This window comes from Cannabis sativa, chromosome 3, assembly GCF_029168945.1.
Source record: "Cannabis sativa cultivar Pink pepper isolate KNU-18-1 chromosome 3, ASM2916894v1, whole genome shotgun sequence".
NCBI lineage: Eukaryota > Viridiplantae > Streptophyta > Magnoliopsida > Rosales > Cannabaceae > Cannabis > Cannabis sativa.
In genome coordinates this window covers 8,949,773-8,970,194 of record NC_083603.1, presented here as the reverse complement: position 1 = coordinate 8,970,194, position 20,422 = coordinate 8,949,773, and the positions used below count along the sequence as shown (strand labels likewise).

Genomic DNA, 20,422 nt, shown 5'->3' with positions numbered 1-20,422 from the left:
TTGACCATGTCGATTTAATACTTTGGTATTTGTGATTATGAATGTCTTTTGTTGAGTTAAAAACAATATGACTGTCATAGTTCATTATCAAAGGTTAAATTGGACCGGTATGTTGAGATGCTATCAGAGAACTATCATTTTTTAAAGTGGCCACAAATGTTTTCCTGTTGTTCAACCCATGAGTCGTTTTCAAATAAAATTATTTTGATATATAATATATATGTATTAAAATCAATGTAGCCCAAGTGGGAGAATGTTAGACTTTTATTTGGGCTTACATTATGTTTTATTGGTTTTATTAAAACTTGAGTTGATTGGATAGTTCTTTGCTGAGTTAGCCCATGTTGTTGGTGATCAATTGTTAATGGGCTTAGCATCTGTGAGTAAAGTCTAGGTGAAGCAGAAGTGTGGGCTTTTCTAGTTGACTGAAGCCTTTGATGAGCAGGCCCAGCCCAACTAGGGTTTTGTAGCTAAGTCCCCTCCCTAACTCTATAAATACATATTGTCTCATCACAATTGTATACCTTTTGATAATCAGATAAAATAAACTGCTTCTGATTTAGAGATCTAGGGAGGAAGACTTAGTTGATAGTATTGCACTATCAAATTGGAGTAACTGCTGTGGATCAAACAGAGATAATTGCTATGGATCAATCAGGTACACATACTCAATTATCATATACTACTATTGTGTTCTATGTTATATACAAATAGATCTTGGGTTAATTGTTAATTTATCTAACTTTCATGTCATAGTGTTCACGTTTCAAATATACTCTAGTGTCTTATTACGTGAGCATGAAAAAATACAAAAACTACATTTGACTCAAATGGGGAAAAACAATTAATACAAGTACATGTGTCAAGTCCATACTATTAATTTCAATATATCACATGAATAATAATATAATTTTTTTTTTTGTTTTTATTTTTTGGTTTTTTTGTTATGTTACACTTGAGAATTGTATTTTGATCACTCCATTTTATATGGACCAAGGTTCATGGGATTCCCAAATCTCAACCACCCCCACACAACCATATAAATATAGAGATGCCACCATTAATATTGCTCAATATCTTCAAAACAAAAGTGTAGCTCAATATATACTATTGTTGGCCACAATACTATAACACACTACTTTCTCTTCCTTTTCAGTATTACTACTCAATTATTATAACCATGGAAAATCTCCAAAATTACATTATACTTTTCATGGTTTGGTTAGTGTCCACCATTGTGGTCCGAGCCATATTCTCCAAAAGCCGAGCCAAGGGTCGACTTCCACCTAGCCCATCTGCTCTCCCAATCATAGGACACCTTCACCACATTGGTCCATTACCACACCAATCTCTCCACAAACTCTCAAACCAATATGGACCCTTAATGCATCTCTATCTTGGCTCTGTCCCAACCGTGGTTGCTTCCTCACCAGAAATGGCCAAAGAGTTTTTCAAAACTCATGAATCCGCCTTCTCGAGTCGCCCTCCCCCGAGCATCCTAAACACCCTTTCTTACCCTTCCCCTGACTTGACCTTTGCCCCATACGGTCCTTACTGGAAATTCTTGAAGAAAGTGTGCATGTCTCAACTTCTTGGTGGCAAAACACTTAATCTTCTTCTTCCAGTTAGGACTGATGAGAGAAAGAGATTCTTAACTTCGATTCTTAAGAAAGCTGAGGCAAATGAATGTGTTGATGTTGGGAAAGAGCTGAAAAGGCTTACCAATAATATCATATCGAGAATGATTATGAGCAAAAGATGTGCTCATAATGAAAATGAAGCTGATGAGATCACTGATGTGGTGAATGGCTCAGCTGAAATTGTTGGAACTTTTAATGTTTCTGATTTCATTTGGTTTTGCAAGAACTTGGATTTGCAGGGTCTTAAGAAAAAGAGTAAGGTTATTCATGACAAGTTTGATAACATGGTTGAGAAAATCATCAAAGAACATAGAGCAGAGAGGAATATTAATGGAGATAATGATGATGTTCATGTTCCAAGGGACTTCCTTGATATTTTGCTTCAAATTTCTGATGAAGAAGATTAACCAAAGAAAACATTAAATCATTCTTCATGGTACGTTATATATATTATAATGTTTACTTACGTATATTTTTTTTTTTAATCTTGTGTTTATATTAAATTTTATTGAGTAATTTGCACCGAAACTTTTTTATATTTTAATTTTTATAACTCCCTTATTTTTTTTAGTAGCAAAATCTTTTAAGTTTATTTTTTTTTTTCGTAAATTTAAGGTGTCAGTTAGATATTATCGTTAAATATCAACTGAATTATTATTGTATCGACTAATTCGAGGTATACTGTTACATATACACAGGTGTATACAGTAGTCATTTAGTTAATATTTAATGATAATATTTAACTGGTGTATCAAAATTTTCTAAGAAAACTATACACAAAAAAAAAAAAAATAAAGTGTATAAAAATTAAAACACAAAAGAATTTCGCTTGCTCAATTGTATAAAGCCTGATGAATTAATTTTATAAAAAATGTTAAATATCAAACATCTCCAAAGGTAATATAATATTAGATATTGTTATTGCTGGAAAGTAAATATATATTAAGTTAAAAGGAAATAAATATGTACAAGTACAAGGGGTCATGTGGGAGCGACATGACCCAACAATTTTTTTTTTTTTTTAAAACGTTTTAAATATTTTAATGTTTGCTCCCATAAAACTAACTATTTTATTTTTATTATCATGTATTTTTATTTTTATGAAATTTAAATTTTTTTTTATTCTAACATATTTTTATATTTATTTCCATATAATAAAAATTTATATTTTTCATTTTTATGCCTACATATTTTTATTTTATCTTTATAAGAATTTTTTCCTACAATACAAATAATATTCTTCATGAATATACTTATTATTTTTCATTAAAAAAAATAAATCAAATTTTGCCCCCTATTATTTTTGGCTGACCTCGCCATATATGTTTAGAAATAGAGGAATATGCAGCAAAACTAGTCCCTTTATATTTTAATTTTTATATACTTAATTTTTTTTGTGGTAAAACTCTTTTAAGTTTATATTTTTGCAAATTCAAATTTTTTGCAAATTTAAAGTTTCAGTTGGATATTACTATTAAATATTACTGTATCGACTTCAAAGTTAAACTGTTACATATACATAAGTATATATACAGTGGTTATCTAATTGATATTTAACGTTAATATTTAACTGACATGTCAAATTTGCAAAAAAAAAAAAAAATCAAATTTATAAAAAAAAAATAAACTTAAGGAAGTTTTGCCAAAGAGAATTAAGTGTGTAGAAATTACAACAAAAGAGAATTTCGCCACAAATTGATCTTGCAAATATACCATGCACTATAATATAAGATGACTAGCTAGCAATAATACATGTGTTTTCTTTTTCTGTATTGACATATATGGATCTACCACACACGTACTTACTTATTACAAATACGTAAATTAATTAAGGTCTTTTGGCAGAGCCTCAATTTGACTTTTACTCTCAAATATTTTAAAAGAAAACTTTCTTTTTTAATTAGCAGCCGTCACCTTTCTTTTTGATAATCTATATATATTATTCTTTATGATGGTGATGTTAATCGCCACGAATATATAATATATTGCTTTTGCTTTCGCTTTCAATATTTTACACTTTTTGAATTTACTAAATTAAATTATTTTAATTCAGGTGAACCATAAAAACCCCCCACATGATCTAATCTTGATCCCATATGAGGAAAAAGAAAACCGCGCCATTAATAAAATAAACTATATAATTATTAAGTCATTAATTAATTAATTCTTTTTAATTATAATTCTACAGGATGTATTTGTAGCTGGGACAAACACGTCTTCCATCACCTTAGAATGGGCCCTAGCTGAGCTAATAAACCACCCAAATGTAATGAAGAAAGCAATGGATGAAGTTGATTCTGTAGTTGGAAAAACAAGACTAGTAGAAGAATCAGATGTGGTCAACTTTCCTTATATTCAAGCTATAGTGAAAGAGACACTAAGACTTCACCCACCTGGCCCAATATTAAGCAGAGTAGCCTCTGAAACATGTGCTAATAATGGCTATGAGATTAAGGAGAATACAAGATTGTTGATCAATGTTTGGGCCATCAGCAGAGACCCAAATCACTGGGAAAGCCCACTTGAGTTTAAGCCAGAGAGATTCTATAATGAGCAAGGAAGTGAAAATTTCAAGCAAGTTGATGTTAGAGGACAACATTTCCAACTTTTGCCATTTGGGAGTGGAAGAAGAGTGTGCCCTGGTACCACTCTTGGGTTACAAGTTGTTCATACAAGTCTTGCTTCAATGCTCCAATGCTTTGAGTGGAATGTGGAAAATGGAAGTGTTAATATGGATGAAGGACCTGGCTTGACCCTCCCAAGGGCTCATTCCTTGGTTTGTGTCCCCAAGGCTAGGCTTACTCCCTTGCCCTTGTGAATTTGGTGTAGTGTAATCTATAAACCATACTTAATTATTGATTATATATAATTTATAAAGTCCTTAATTAGTACAGTAAGATTGATTGAGGTAAGGGAATTAGGGAACTATTCTATATTTCTTATGAAATAATGTACAATTTTAGTGAGTTTATTATGATCGCTTAACATTTATAAGTCTTGTCAGTCGGCCATATATGGTCAAATTTACTGTACTCAGCTTTTTTATTGCGAATAGTATTCATAATTATGAGTGTGTGCTATAGTTTTATGTTCATTGTTTTGCACTAAATATCTTCCGGTGTTTTTAATGAAATTTGTACCCATTTAGATTTAATATTTTTATGAATACGGTTATGTTTATAGGGACAGGATTTGGTCCCGTTATGCCAAAACAGGGAATACAATCCGTGATTGTACTGTAGCCGTTGGATTGAATTGGGGCATGATCTAATGGCTGGGGTTAAAGTAGGGGTATTTAGGGGGGAAAAATGGTAACCGGTTGGTTTTATGTATTTTAAATTAATTAATTTTTAAAAAAGTGACACCGATTGACGATTGACGTGTGACGTTTGATGTACGGGTGACAGTTACCAATTTTGAAAAGTCACTAATAAGTGGGTTCGTGGGGTATTTAGGGCACATTTGGTTCTTCTTCACACTTCTTCACATTTCGTTCTTCTTTCACATTTCCTTCTTCTTCTTCTTCTTCACATTTCCTTCTTCTTCTTCTTCACAGTTCCTTCTTCTTCTTCTTCAAATTTTCTTGTAGTGATTAAAATTATTTTCAAATTTGGGGGAGGAAACTGCAGTACGTTCGGAGTTACTGTACTTCGTTTTCTGGTTCTCCGTCTCCGACCTCGGTGTACAAGTAAGTTTCTCCGAATGTACCAACTTTATTCTTCTTTTGCATGTTTGTTCGTTCTTTAGTTTGGGGATGTGAAAAATTGTCTAACATTATTAAAGAAAGATTTAAACTTTTGTAAAGAGAAGGGTTGTTCTTCAACCGTGTATGTGCATTTTATTTTGTTTTTGTGTTCCATTTTTTGTTTATTGAGTAATTTTAATCTTTTTTACATGCTTTAAATCTGCTTCGTGAACAGGATTTTTATTCTGAGAGTGGTGAAAATCGAAGTTAAATGTGTGTACAGTTTTTGTTTGTTTTTTTTATTGTGAAAGTGTTTTGGATTAATTTATTCCCTGTGTATTAGGGGTCTTTGTTCAGAGTCTATTAGAGATTGTTCATCACTGTAAGTGGTTGTTATTTTTCAGTTAGTGAAGATTGCATTTAATTTGTTTTGGTTATGGTGTGTAATGAATATATAAAGTACTCTTCTATTGTACTCTGAATATATGCAATAATAGTCAATATATTCAGTTATTGAAGATTGGATTTCGTTCTCTGTTTTCACCATTGTCACTGCCATGATTCTTGAATCATGAACAGAAGGATTAACAATCCTAATACAGTGAAACAATTTTAAGAAAAGAATGTAATGAAAGAAAGAAAAGCATACTATACATTGGTATGTATAGTGTTGCTGGAAAATAATTATTTTTGAAAATCAATTTTGTTTGGTAATTTGGTAATTTTATTGTGAAAGTGTTTTGGATTCACGTGTTTGGTCATTTTGGTGTGTATTTTTTTTACCCAAATATTTTACCGTGGGCTGCCCTATATTGACCCAAAAAAAAATTTTGAAAGTAAGGAAAACAATGGAATGGTGATGGCTGTCATGTGTTGAGTTAGGTAAAGAAACTATGGTCTTAAATTTTTTGGTTCAGATTGTTACTTACCAAATGTGATGTTTTTTGTTATCTGTTGTGAGTGATTGTTGTACTTTAATTAGAAGTTGTAGTTTGGATTTTACTATTGTTATGAATTTGTTTTGAAAAATTGGATGGTTTAGACACAAGATTCATGAGTTAATGAGATACACTATTGATAAAAACTATGGCAGTTTGGATTTTTTGTGTATATGAATTATTGGAGAAGTTATTGAAATTGGTTATGACAGTTAGTAGTGAAGCATTGTTTTGTTAATTCTGATATTAAATGTTTTCCAACTGGTTTTGTACTCTGTTCATTATGAATTAAGAGGTACAAGGTACCCAGATTGGTTAAGTTTGGGGGAATTTTGTCTATTCATGTGTGTGCTTTATGTTCTTGGTTCTCACGGATTGTACCAACTCGTTTGTACCACTTTTTAGTTATGGGAGTTAGTAGTTAAGTGTTGTTTTGTTCATTGTTTTGGTTGTGGAAATCATTTAGTTGAAAAGAGTTTCACATCATTTTAATGTACTTTAATGTGTAACATGCAAGAAGCATGAAATGTGTGTTTGAAATCTGAATTTTTCCAATGTCGAATGGTTAAGTTGATTTGATGTGATTTTGGGTGATTACAATGCACGATTTTCATTGTGTTTTGGTCAATTTTTTTTTATATAGTGTATTTGTTGAAACATGTAGTCCTTATTGTTTAAATTTGTTTATCTTTAATTTGGTTAGGTTCATCATACATGGCTGGGAAACGCAAAAGGAAAGGGGGAAATGAACCCGTAAAGAAGGATGTCACCCTCGAGCCGAACGATAATGCGGTTGCTTGGAGAAATTTCTTGTAAGTTTTGAATGATGGATAGTTGTTTACTCGTGTGATTGATGTTTAACATTTATTTTATTATATATTTGATTGAAATTATGTCCATATGTAGCAATGCGAACTACAAAGCCCTTCGAGCAGCTGAGAAGGGATTAACTGAGAAAGAGGTTTGATGTCGACTGTTACTTAATTTTTTTATATCAATTGTCTGTAATTGACCTAGGGTTGTTTGACGTACTTTAAGATTCTTTCCATGTACTCTGTAGTTGATGTAAGTTTGCCTCATATTACAGGCTACCGACAAATTGAAAGTGCAATATAAAGGTTTCACCGACGAGGAGAAGTCTGAGTGGAGAAGCTATGACCCTAACCCTAATCCCGCTAAGAAGGCAGTGAAAACAAGGGGGAGGAAACCAAAGGCAGCTGATGCCAAGGGGAAGAAAGTGGAGGTGGATGAGGAAGAGGGTGCTCCTGAAAGTGAAGAAGCATCTGTGTACGGTCGATGCTCCTTCAACCGTTTAATCAGGATTTGCAAGAACCTGAACTTGGAGCAGAAAGATGTGATCCAAAATGCTGGATTTGGATCATTCATCAGAGAGGATGCACCATACGTTGACACCCGACTAGTGAGTTGGTTAATCAAACATGTTGACCCAACCACTAGCATACTGGATTTGTATGGGAGGAAAATTCACTTATCTGCCGCGATGTTCGGAGATGTTATGGGGGTGGACGACGGAGGGGATCCTGTAGTCACCGAGGGTGATAGTGACACTCGATATCTGGAGGAGATATTGAATGTTGTCGAGTACACCGTGTCCTTGACAATGTTGGAGAAATCTTTGTTGGAGTGCGTTGAGGCAGACAGCCTATTTCTGATTAAATTTTCTTTGGTGGTCATAGGGACAGTCCTTGCGCCGAAAACGGGGGTCGATATCACTTCGGGGTACTTGCACTCCCTTAGGGTTACCAGGGACATTCGCCACAAGAACTGGGCGACTGCGGGGTTCAGGTATCTGATGAACTCAATTTTCAGATTCCGAAATAAGGCCACGAAGAATGTATCTGGCTGCACCTTATTCCTCCAGGTACATTGATTTTGTTATCTTTCAATTATGTAAATGTGTTTATTCAGTTTATAATATAATATTGTGATTTATTAGTCGAATGTATTACTAATACATTGTTTGTTTGTGACAGTTGGTGTACTTGACTCACGTGGAGTGGAACTTTGGATATGTCGACCGAACAGTGCTCCCCGTTGATTTTTGGGGTAGTAAACAATGTAAGTCCGCTTACAAATTTGTGAAAGACAATGGGGGTCCCAACAGCGACAAGGTACATCGAATTTTGGTTATAATGTGGTAATGTGATTTCAGTTGATATTAATTATTTTGGGTTTGAAAAATTAAATTTGTTAAATTTGTTATGTTTAACAGATAACGCTCACTTCGAATCCCGTAATACTGCCCAACTACTACTCCGACTCGGAAGGAAGAAAGAGCAGTGACCACTTTTTCAGCTCTATCAACGAGTTGAAGGAGTACTTCTCCAATGAGTTAAAGTCTCAGTTGAGATCATTTTCTTTGAAATTTATGGACAAAGGAGAAGGTGTAGGTGGTATTGACCGAGAGTTGGAGGAGGATGCTGCTGCGGAAACGGGGAAGAAGGCGGAGTGCAGCCAGGCCGTGGAGGAGTCCCCGTTGAAGTCCCCTGTCCGTTCAAAGACTAATGTTGTTGGTCTATCCGACGAAAATGTGGTGGATTCTGTAAGTACGCCTTTACTATCTATTACAAAATCTGTTGAAGATGAAGGTGCTGCACATAAGACCTTCGACGATGAGGACTTTGATATAGTCGAAGTGGCATCTTTCTGGAATAAAGGCAAAGCCCTCGTCAAATCAAAGAAGACACAGTCGGAGAATGTGCCTTTAATTGAGGATGACTTCAACGATAAGGCGTACGAGCAATTCATTGAGTCGGGCAGAACTGTTGTCGGGCCTTTCAAGACGAAGGAAGCGATCCCCCGTAACCAATATGGGTTTTACAAGTTTATTTTTAGCAACACATTAGATCCGGGGTAAGTAAATGTTATTTTCGTATTTCTCATTATGATATACTTGTAGAAATTTTTAATAACAGTTACATTGATTACAATTGAATCAGATATGTGCTTGCGAAATTTCGAAAGTTTGAAGTGGATAGGAGGTGCATGGCATCGTTGCGACCGTTGCGAGAAGTTGAGGGATCCGTAAGTGTCAAAGTATTAACTAAATATGTATCATTTATTGTACATGTGTAAATCATATTTCATTTTGTTGCAGATCATTGACTGTTTTTCTATACTAATGAACAAGTACGAACGTGATAGTCGATTACCTGACCAACCTCGTGTTTGGTACATGCCCACTCGCATCTCGGTAATTGCTTTGCTGTACAACTTATTTTAAATTTTGTAATTCAGTTTGGTTGTAATTTCTGTTACTTGACAAGATGAACAATGCTTTTGCAGCAAAAAAACTCTCGGTTCGTTTAATGTGAAGAGGATTGCGAAAGACCGGGAGTGGTCAAAACTGTTTTACGAAGACAACTTGGAAAAATGCGTCAAGGTACTTCATCATATACACATGGTCGTTCTTAATTGTAATTTTGAAAACTGAGATATGTTAGCGATGCATATTGGTCATTGTAGTGTCGAATATCTATATGGTCTGTAATTTCAATTTATTTTTGACTTTATTGTTCCTCTATTCAATTGTAGATGTTTGTGCCGGTGTTGACTCTAGAAGGTGCACCACATTGGTTTGGTGCCGAAGTAAATATGAAGTCTAAGGTTGTCTCATTTCTGGACTCCCTACACACCGCAATGAATGAGAAGTATCGTGTGGAGGCTACGAAAGAAATGGTAAACTTGCAAAGTTTCATTGTTTGATGTGAACTCATTCTTCATTGAATCTAACTAATTGTATACGTTTGCAGTTGCCGACGTTGGACCTTTTGTTTGAGGAGAATAGGTCGAAGAATGTGACTTTCGTGGATTTCAGAATTGACAGGAAAGATCGCGGGCTTCCTCAACAAGACAATGACCGAGATTGCGGTGTATACGTCATGAAGTACATGGAGGTTGTGGCCAATGAGGAAGAAGTAGTTGATGAGGTATACCACTGTTTAGTTATTTCAGAATGTACTACGCAAGTTTGATTGAGATTAACGTTGTGTAATTTAAATTTTATTCGGTGTTTTACTGTCAAGTTGATTAGAGTTAATTACATTTTCTAATTTTTTGTTTTTGTTTCTGTATTGTGGCACAGTTTCACCCGGTTGAGGCACGTTTGGAAATCGCTGTGAGGATCATAACTGATGAACAAAATGAAATTCGTACCAAAGTGGTTGAAGATCGTAGGGCTGCACAAGGCAGCTCATTTGCATCATCCTCGGCCCCTTTGCATAGTCCGTCAAAGTCTCCACGCGATCCTCGGTTCAGTACAGCGAAGTCTCGCAATGCAAACATGTTTCCCCCGTCAAGAGCCTCCCCTAGGTTTCAGTCTAGCAAGACTAAGATTTCATATGGTGAATAGTGTGTAAAAAACACTTGTGTTATTAATAGGTTGTGTTATTAGTGTGTTGTGTAGTTTGGATTTGGGAGCATAGGTTGTGTTATTTGTGTGTTGTTTAGTTTGGATTTGGGAGCATTTGGATTTAGACATCTGTTTTTATTAGTTGACGTTTGGAACTGGTTATTATGTTCACAGACTTGTGTTTATTTTAGTTTTGAGAATATATTAAACCATACTTAGCAAATCTTTGTACTCACACCATAACAACTCTTACAATGTACCCATACTTCAGAAGTAGTTGATTGTACTTCACAGAAATTATTTAACCCGAAAACAAAGGTGACTTCTTAATTTTCTTTATTTGTTTTTTTGGTTAAGAGGTGACTTCTTCTTAATTATTTGAAGGAAATCATGTTACTTGCCTAATCTGACCAAATCTTTGTAGTCATTAAACTTTAAACTGATTTTTCAAAACACATGTACTATAACATTACAAATAACGACAAAGGTCACTTGTTAATTGTTTGATGTTAGTTACCAAATCTTTGTACTCATTCAACTTTGAACTGAGTTTTGAGAACATATTAAAAAAAAGATTGAAACCATACCATATCAACTCCCATTACTCTAACCAAATGTAAATAGACAATAGCCCCCTTAAATTTGGTTTTTCATAACATAGTAATGAGGAAAAATATGGAATATAGAACATTCTCATTGCGCTACTTCACATAACAAATACAAAGATGTGAATAATATATAATTTTGCAACTTCACATTGAACCCATTGACGAAATTTGCTACAGAAATTAGAAATGTACAAAACATATAATTTTGAGAACGTAGTGGGTACTTCATACCAAATGAAATTTTCGTCATCATCCACACGCATCTATTAAGTTCTACACAATTAAGTTAAACAAGTTTTGAGAACATAAGATATACAAAACATTTGCATTTTGGGACAACCCATATCTTTAACGCAATATAAGTTGGACAATGATGAAAAGGCAAATAAAAATGATAAAAATTAATTTTCTAATAACATTCTCATTGCGTTTCTTATCTTCTTCCAAAATCTTGATTTGGTTTCGCAATCCAGGTGTAGCATCTGTACTTCTCTTACCATGTGATTTATCGATCCAACAAAAGTAATCACATCCTCGACTTTCATCGTTCTCCTGAGTTGAAAATAACCCTATTAGTTTATCATGGCTGCCTAAGTACAGAAAACATAAATGAGAAGTACTTTTGAATCTAAAAAGACAAAACTCTTACATAGTGTGGACATCCGAAGAATCGACGACCAGGATTTGCTCTACTACTAGAAGTCCAAACATAAGCTAGATCACCACAGTAGCAATGGGGGTGTCCCTGAAGTGAATTTCTCCAAGGCGGACCACCCCCATCGAACCCGCATGAGTCTTCTCCACCACCAGCCACCATGTGCGATGTACTATAATTTGTGAGTGAGGTGTACAAATTTTTTTTTGTTCTAACTATGGTGGAGATAATGTGTGTTACTCACAAGGAAAGGGGGCACATGTTTATATATAGGCTGTTCCAAATGAGTTAGTGGTGGGAAAATGAATTTTTTTAAAAAAATTTCTAACATTATCAATCTTGGTGCCAAAATAAACCCCAATTTCAAAACCTAATTCGTACAACAAAATAGGGCATGGCTGATTGTTTCGTTGGGAAGCGTATCATGTCATGTCACAAACAGTCCTTTCTTTTAAAATAATATTTTAGTGTTGTGTGAATTGACAAGGTCCATCAAGTGAACAGTGTACGTCCCATATTTCACTACCAAATATTTGTTAAATCTATTAAATAATATTAGTAAACATTAAATATTTTAATTTACGTTGATTGAAATTTAATTTTTGACAAATGTTGCTCAAGTTTTGTTGTATTTGTGATAGTTTAATTATTGGTAATATTCCAAATCAAAAAAACTGTACCGCATCGCACCATTTTCCGCAGTGCGAGTTCTGCGATTTTTAGTTTCGCGGTGCGAGTGCGGTTTGAGAAATTGGAAAAACCGCATGTATGGATTGGTTAAAAAAAAGGTTAAAAACTACACTACCCACACTGCAAACACCCGAATATATTATTACCACACTTAAAAATATAAAAATACAAACAAATACATTTATAAAAGTCTTGATTAATATTTCTTTATAATTATTTAGTTTTTTTTAATATTATATAATTATTATAAAAAAAAATTAGTGTTGTCTACAGTGAACATCCTGTTACTATCAGTATCTCTGTCGTGAAGCCGAAAATTACATGTTGGAATATTTTTTAAAAATTTACAATTTTTCACGGGGGGTTCGTTATGGTAACAATGAACATCCTGTTACTATCAGTATCTCTGACACACAGTAAGTACTCATGTCACCATTCGTGTACCGGAGTAACTATCCTCAGGACAAACTCACTGAACATCCTCTGGGGCTAGGGTTCTAATGAGCGGCAGTCAACCGTTCATAGCACTCACACTGAGACAGGCGGTGTTTTTTGGTTAATGTGACACACAGTAAGTACTCAAGTTAGCTTTGGTGTACCGGAGTCACTATCCTCATGACGAACTCACTGAACATCCTCTCGGGCTAGGGTTCTAATGAGCGGCAGTCAACCTTTCATAGCACTGACACTGTTACTGGCGGTGTTTTTTGGTTAATGTGACACACAGTAAGTACTCGTGTCACCATTCGTGTACCGGAGTCACTATCCTCATCACGAACTCACTGAACATCCTCTCGGGCTAGGGTTCTAGTGAGCGGCAGTCAACCGTTCATAGCACTGACACTGTTACTGGCGGTGTTTTTTGGTTAATGTGACACACAGTAAGTACTCGTGTCACCATTCGTGTACCGGAGTCACTATCCTCATGACGAACTCACTGAACATCCTCTCGGGCTAGGGTTTTAATGAGCGGCAGTTAACCGTTCATAGCACTCACACTGTTACTAGGGGTGTTTTTTGGTTAATGTGACACACAGTAAGTACTCAGGTTAGCATTGGTGTAGCAGAGTCACTATCCTCATCACGAACTCACTGAACATCCTCTCGGGCTAGGGTTCTAGTGAGCGGCAGTCAACCGTTCATAGCACTGACACTGTTACTGGCGGTGTTTTTTGGTTAATGTGACACACAGTAAGTACTCGTGTCACCATTCGTGTACCGGAGTCACTATCCTCATGACGAACTCACTGAACATCCTCTCGGGCTAGGGTTTTAATGAGCGGCAGTCAACCGTTCATAGCACTCACACTGATGCAGGCGGTGTTTTTTGGTTAATGTGACACACAGTAAGTACTCAGGTTAGCATTGGTGTAGCAGAGTCACTATCCTCATCACGAACTCACTGAATCCAGTTTCACCATTCGTGTACGGAGTGACACTCAACCATTCGTAGTACTGACGCTGTCACTTGCGGTGTTTACGTGCCCTGTGTCACAGAGTATGTAGTCAAGTAAGCTTTGGTGTACCGGAGTCACTATCCTCCTAACGAACTCACTGAATCCAGTTCCACCTAGGGTTGTACGGAGTGACACTCAACCATTCGTAGTACTGACGCTGTCACTTTCGGTGTTTACGGGCCCTGTGACACAGAGTATGTAGTCAAGTTAGCTTTGGTGTACCGGAGTCACTATCCTCCTAACAAACTCACTGAATCCAGTTCGAGCTAGGGTTGTACGGCGCGACAGTTAACCGTTCGTAGTACTGACGTTGTCACTCGCGGTGTTTACATGCGTGGTGACACAGTATGTAGTGAAGTTTGCTGTTGGGTACCGGAGTCACTCCTCTTCTAACGAACTCACCGAAACAAGTTCGACCTAGGGTTGTACAGAGTGACACCGATGCAGTATGGCAGAAGTCGCACTATGAATTTAGGTTGTTTGGGCTGAGTGTGTACTCTGTTCATCATGAAGCGTACCGGATTCACTATTCTCCTGATTTTATTACTAGAGTCACTTCTTGTCTTAAACTACTATTGTATTCATAACATTAAACGGTTTTGTTATTAAATATCTATATTTATATAGTATTCAAAAAATTATTGTAATCTTGATTCCAACGATTGATACGTTAATGTAATCTTACAAAAATTATTGCAATATTTACTCGAACGAATAATATTTTAATGAAATATTAAAATCGTATTTAAAAAAATATTGAGTTTTCATTATTAGTAAACATCCTAATTTAATTTCTTATTCATTTGGCCACACATGTTTATTTGGACATAATATTAGGATATTTGTTGCTACATGTGATAACAATGGGAGCAACATTTACCTTATTTAAATACATAATTTTTGTTTAGCACAGTGAACCAATTCAGAACAAAACCGAGCATGCATATTGGTTCCAATTACGTCTTCCAAGGAAAAGTTAGTAGGGGATTGGGTTTGTTGATATTACGTTTTTCAAGGGATTGAAAAAGTCAAATAAATAGCTTTAGGTTATTTGTAGCCGTACCTAGGGTTATATTATTAATTATTATTTTTAAATTTTTGTCAAGACTACACTCAACAATCACATCCACAAGTACTATATATACCCCTCTACCTCTCCTTACTCCTTCACAATTTCGTATTGTTTTCTATCCTAGACAACTCACTCCCTATATGTAGACGTGTGTATAATATATTAAAAAAATAAATTATGTATTGTTGTTGCACCAAAGTGAAGATGTGTAAACAGAAGGATTGGTATGCACTGCAACCGTGTGTTGTAGGTGCATCAAGGGAATTTCAGCAATTCAATCAATCATCTCATAACAAATTTTGGTAATAACTCAACTCTTTATGTCTATTTATTTCAATATTATATTATTACAAATTGTTTCTTAAAAATTTTATGTATGTGGTACATGTATATTCAGGAAATGTTGACGAAGGTTTGGGATGGGTGGACTAGGGTGGAGGGAACTACTTCCAAAACGGCCACCCAAATATGTCATCCTACCGAACCTTAACCTCCCGAGTGGACAAAGCCACCGAGGAATGAGTGTTATAATATTTGACATAACGGTGCGCCAGACCCTTGAAGAAAAGATATGCGGGAGGCAAATGTCAGCGTTTTTTACAGTCTTAGGTCAAATTGCTTCCTCATGTAATAAGAGTCCCGATGTTATAGTATATGTACAAATTCATCTCAATACAATGTATGTTTACAGTATCAAATAATAATGATAATTAATCAATTTACGTACTAAAATAATTATGATAATTAATTGGTTGCATAATTTGTCTTTTATTTTTATTTCACGCTCAATCTGAAGATGTACATGGTTAACTGGTTTATATTAAATCCACTAATAAACAATACCCAAAATTAAACAACCGTATTTTACGGTATCTTGTCCCAATCAATGAGATATTAATTAATTATTAAAATCATTTTTTTAAGAAAACTGTACTAAAAAATATACATACAATATTTGACTTAGATCAAAAAAATAAATAGTACTATATTACTTGATTTTCTTTTTAATAAATTCTGTAATTTTATTAAGAACAGAATTAGTTAAATAATTTAATTATAGTAATAACAGATTTCTACGTAATTTTTATTTTAGGTTATTCAAGTGGATAGTACAACCTACTGATTTGACCGTATATGGAGTGATGGGAAAATATTATTAAAATGTTTATTATTTTAAAATACAAAAAAGGTCTTCCTCATTTATTTAAAATCGTTTTTTAGGGTTTTGAAGGATTTGTTGTTTACTTTAAGTGTTGAAATTATTATTTTATTGTAAAAACGTACTTGGCTGAGTTTTACATAGTTATATGTCACATCATATGTACTGTAGGAGATTTTATTAACATAAGACAAAAATTAAGTTTCATTGATATTAACCCAGTCAAAATTGAAAATGTATATTTAAATTAAAACATTATTTTCATTCATATTGACTTCAAAGGTTTGTATATTTAAATAAATATTTTTTATTTTATTAAAGAAGGTAATACATCCTACACATGTCAACTGATTATTGGAAATTAGAATTCCAATACAAACTAATAACAACTTTTTTTCTTACAAATTGTACTAATTTCTTACACGTACAAACTGAACCAAACCATAACAAAACCGGTCAATAGGTTGGTTCAAATTACGTCTTTCAAGGAAAATTTATTAGTTGGTTGGGTATGTTGAAGTAACGGTTTTCAATGCATTGACAAAATCAGGTTTGTATTGGTGTCATATCACCCCATCTTTAGCAGTTCCAGTTTGTATTAATTTTTTTTTTTAATTTTTGAAAAGACTACACAACACAATCACATCCACAAGTACTATATATACCCCTCTACCTGTCCTTACTCCTTCACACCTCAATTTAGTATTGTTCTCTTTCCTAGAGAACTCACTCCCTTCCTGTACACATATGTGTAGGGATAATATATGAAAAAATAAATTATGTATTGTTGTTGCACCGAAGTGAAGATGTGTAAACAGAAGGATTGGTATGCACTACAACCGTGTGTTGTAGATGCATTAAGGAAATTTCAGCAATTCAATCAATCATCTCATAATAAATCTGGGTAATAACTCAACTATTTTTGTCTATTTTTTTCAATAGTATATTATTACAAATTGATTCTTAGAAATTTTATGTACGTGCTACATGTATATTCAGGTAATGTTGACGAAGGGTTCGGACTGGTGGATTAGGCTGGAGGGAACTACTTGAGACGCCGCCAAATATCCCATCCAACCGAACCTACCCAACCTCCCGTAGTCCACAAGGCCATCGGGGGATGAGTGTTATCATATTTGATACAGCCGTCGGTGCGCCAAACACTGGACCAAAATCGACACGCGGGGTGGAAAACTGAAGTCTTCAGTCAGATAAAGCATCATGTGATAATAGTACTGATATTATAGTATATCTCAATACAACCTATATTTTTCAGTGTAAAAAACATCCTAATTAATTTATTTTGGGATAGAACTAAGTTATGTACAAATTCTGTTCTATTGTGTATGTCTTTGTAATTGTAAACTTAAATTTTATTTGGAATGGAACTATGTTGACCCAATATGTGCCATTGAGTTTCACTATTTCCAATAAGTTATGAACAACACTTGCAATGTCAGATTTTAAAAAATAATTCCATAATAAAATAAGTGGATGAGCTAGGGTTTTCAAAGTAGATGGTACACCCTAATGTTGTGACCTTATACGGATTAATGGTACAAAATTAGTGAAATAATGACATATAATTACTATCAAGTAATTAGTAATACCTTCGAAATTATTAATTATTATTTTTAAATATTATTTCATTTGAAATTTGAACTCACATCACCATTTGGATTGAATTTTCCAAATGCCTTTTTCCAATGCATTGACAAAGTCATCTTGATTGATAGGGTGTACAGTCTAGTCAAATCAGGTTTTAAATGAAAATATTTAATATTAATTTTACCAACACGGATTCATAACATCTTCATGGTAATGGTAGTTGGGTGTTCACTTTTAATATTGGAAATTTGTAATGTTTAAATCAAGATGTGAAAAATTGTAATGTGGTTCCCACAAATTAATTAGCAAATATATTTGGGACGTATTTCAATGTACGGCAGAAGCTGGATCTCCCATATCTCAATAAGTTCAAGTTTGAAAATAACGTACATCAATATATGTGCACAGTACTTGACACCGTAAATACAGTATGGTGCAATTATGTTTACTCAATATTTGAATTTAATGAGATAATTAGAAGTTGTTGTCAAATGTAAACTATAATTTCGTACATATTTATTCGTAAAATACTTATTTTAATACAGTTTCAACCATTTCCTATTTAGGAGTTGTACTAAATTTGGACTACTACCCATTCTTAATAGTCCACGTTCTTATATTGTTGGGAATTATTTCAAAATTGTCCAAATATTGTAATCTTCTTAGCCAAGTATGGACTATTTCCTCTAATTTTAATTTCTACATACTCACTAAAAAAACCAATTGTTATCTTATCAATATTTAATTTTCTGCCTACGTCCCACAGTGTACTCACTGACGTTAAATGGAATATTTCATATACTTTAAATAACGTACGTCAGAGATGTCACAGTGTAACGTCAAATCAAACTCAGTACATGCAGATCTCATGGGATTCCCTGATTTGAGTTAATTAAGATACTATATGCAAATACGAAACCTACGTATATTACTTAAGGAGATTTAATATTTGTTGGGCTCTAATATACTAATATCACATTTTTGTTATTAAAATTTGGACAAATGAATTAGGTCAGCTTTAATACGATAGTAGTCCCTATGATAGTATTACCCAACAAAATTAACAAAACTAAGTTAATTAACTATGGTAGTGGTCCCAACAACGATTATGATGTGAAATGTTAATAAATTATTGACTACTGAAATGAGTGGATGTCATATCACATTTTTTATTTCACCATTTAAACCATGTACTTATTATTTCAAGATGGTGATGTGACATTTTTTTTTACTTCAATTCTGGAAATTATTATTTAAATCAAAAAACCGTACGTACTATTTTTTTTAATAGAAAAATGTCACATCACATAGTACTTTTTTTATATTACTTAGATTTTGTTTGGATTTGATTCACCTTCTCCTTCTATTAAAATTGGTTAACTAAATGGGTAAATTGGGATTTTTGAGATTGTCGTAAGTGGATATTACCATTGTCAAAATTTATTAACTATTAAATGGTTTAATTGGGAAAAAAAAATCCATTATTAAATTACATGAACCGAATTACGTGTACATCAACCCACCAAACCACTATATAAGTAAAGGTTAGGTTATACAAACTAAGCATTTATTTTGAAACCCCGTTTTACTATTTCCTAAATCAAATGGACCCTTACCAAAACTTTAACCCTTTTGAAACAAGTCCTCCAAAATCCCCACCGCATCCTTTCTCTTCCACAAGACCCGTAGGTACACCGTCACGGAGTCCAAGACTCCGTTCAGCCTCCATGTCGGGATGTCCTAACTGTGCAAGGCTGGAGTCTGTTCTCCACGAACACGAAAAGCTGATAAGGAAGGCTCATTCACGAGCCACGGAGGCCAAGCAGGAGTCGTACAAACTGGCGGAACACCTGTACCATACAGCCCACTTCATGCAAGAAGCCAACACTTCAAGACAAAAATTAGAGGGTATCATGGATGACATTCTCGACTACACCGAGGTGTCCATACCCCACTACCCACTTCATGTAAAACAAGAATCACCAATCACTACTCCAAGAGAAAGTCCTTCACGACCAAAGTCCCCGTTCAGAGACAATAGCCCTCCGTTTCAACGGAAGTTCCCTCAAGTTATAGAACTTGATTGAACATCCGTTCGGTTTCAATCGTGGTATTTTATATATATATAGTGTACTTTTGTTACAACTCATCTCATATGGCCGTTCTATCAACTTTTTGTTAGGCCATTTAATGAGATTGAAGAACTTACCTCCATTATATATATATAGTTGTATGTAACTCTACTATATTATTTTAAGTCTATTTTCTTTCTGTTTGCAGTTGTGATTTCACAATGATTCACTTCACTTTTAATTCCACAATTAATTAATGAGGAAAGTGACATTAATACTGCAAAATAAACCGAAGTACAGATTTCATAACAAATACTGATAGTACATTATAGCATCAAAATATAAAATAACATAACTTGGACACTAACACAGTGCATCATTTACTGTTTTTTGGAGAAGTATCCACTCCTTCTTTGTCCCCAACTTCTATATCATCTCCATTTCGGTCCTCACCTTTGTCAGTCAA

The 20,422-nt window shown here is 34.3% G+C and overlaps 4 protein-coding genes across 6 annotated transcripts; 3 read left to right on the top strand and 1 right to left on the bottom strand.

The window, feature by feature from the left end:
* Positions 1–1,032: 1,032 nt before the first annotated feature.
* On the top strand, positions 1,033–4,749 carry LOC115709046 (cytochrome P450 93A3). The gene is given in 3 exon segments (XM_030637075.2): positions 1,033–2,039; positions 2,042–2,076; positions 3,829–4,749. Coding segments are annotated over 3 exon segments (1,524 nt in total). The 5' UTR covers positions 1,033–1,180; the 3' UTR covers positions 4,459–4,749.
* Positions 4,750–6,897: 2,148 nt separating this feature from the next.
* Positions 6,898–7,673, top strand: LOC133035896 (uncharacterized). Its single transcript, XM_061112337.1, has 4 exons — positions 6,898–7,075; positions 7,170–7,224; positions 7,351–7,617; positions 7,653–7,673. The coding sequence occupies exons 1-4, from the start codon at positions 6,978–6,980 to the stop codon at positions 7,671–7,673; spliced, it is 441 nt and encodes a 146-aa protein (XP_060968320.1). The 5' UTR covers positions 6,898–6,977.
* On the top strand, positions 7,611–10,025 carry LOC133035612 (uncharacterized). Of its 3 annotated transcripts, XR_009686749.1 has the most exons (7): positions 7,611–8,145; positions 8,258–8,395; positions 8,497–9,137; positions 9,224–9,308; positions 9,382–9,477; positions 9,570–9,666; positions 9,819–10,025. XR_009686749.1 is itself a non-coding variant. In XM_061111636.1 (6 exons), the coding sequence occupies exons 1-6, from the start codon at positions 7,765–7,767 to the stop codon at positions 9,591–9,593; spliced, it is 1,365 nt and encodes a 454-aa protein (XP_060967619.1). In that variant the 5' UTR covers positions 7,611–7,764; the 3' UTR covers positions 9,594–10,025. The 3 variants fall into 3 exon arrangements, 2 of the variants coding, with proteins under 2 accessions (XP_060967619.1, XP_060967618.1); XM_061111636.1 differs by having other exon boundaries at positions 9,570–10,025; XM_061111635.1 differs by lacking the exons at positions 9,570–9,666; positions 9,819–10,025 and having other exon boundaries at positions 9,382–9,562.
* Positions 10,026–11,468: 1,443 nt separating this feature from the next.
* LOC133035417 (uncharacterized) lies at positions 11,469–12,103 on the bottom strand. The gene is made up of 2 exons (XM_061111288.1): positions 11,893–12,103; positions 11,469–11,795 (listed from the first exon to the last, which is right to left on the bottom strand). The coding sequence occupies exons 1-2, from the start codon at positions 12,058–12,060 to the stop codon at positions 11,592–11,594; spliced, it is 372 nt and encodes a 123-aa protein (XP_060967271.1). The 5' UTR covers positions 12,061–12,103; the 3' UTR covers positions 11,469–11,591.
* Between the last annotated feature and the right edge of the window lie 8,319 nt (positions 12,104–20,422).

Excerpts from the sequence above, each read along its gene's own strand:
- LOC133035417 (XM_061111288.1), bottom strand. The coding sequence starts at position 12,060 with ATGGTGGCTGGTGGTGGAGAAGACTCATGCGGGTTCGATGGGGGTGGT. Across the intron at positions 11,796-11,892 it reads TCTTCGGATGTCCACACTAT|GAGAACGATGAAAGTCGAGG; the intron begins GTAAGAGTTTTG and ends TTTTCAACTCAG.
- LOC133035612 (XM_061111635.1), top strand. The coding sequence starts at position 7,765 with ATGTTCGGAGATGTTATGGGGGTGGACGACGGAGGGGATCCTGTAGTC. Across the intron at positions 8,146-8,257 it reads GCTGCACCTTATTCCTCCAG|TTGGTGTACTTGACTCACGT; the intron begins GTACATTGATTT and ends TGTTTGTGACAG. Across the intron at positions 8,396-8,496 it reads GGGGTCCCAACAGCGACAAG|ATAACGCTCACTTCGAATCC; the intron begins GTACATCGAATT and ends TATGTTTAACAG.
- LOC133035896 (XM_061112337.1), top strand. The coding sequence starts at position 6,978 with ATGGCTGGGAAACGCAAAAGGAAAGGGGGAAATGAACCCGTAAAGAAG. Across the intron at positions 7,076-7,169 it reads GTTGCTTGGAGAAATTTCTT|CAATGCGAACTACAAAGCCC; the intron begins GTAAGTTTTGAA and ends GTCCATATGTAG. Across the intron at positions 7,618-7,652 it reads TGAACTTGGAGCAGAAAGAT|AGAGGATGCACCATACGTTG; the intron begins GTGATCCAAAAT and ends ATCATTCATCAG.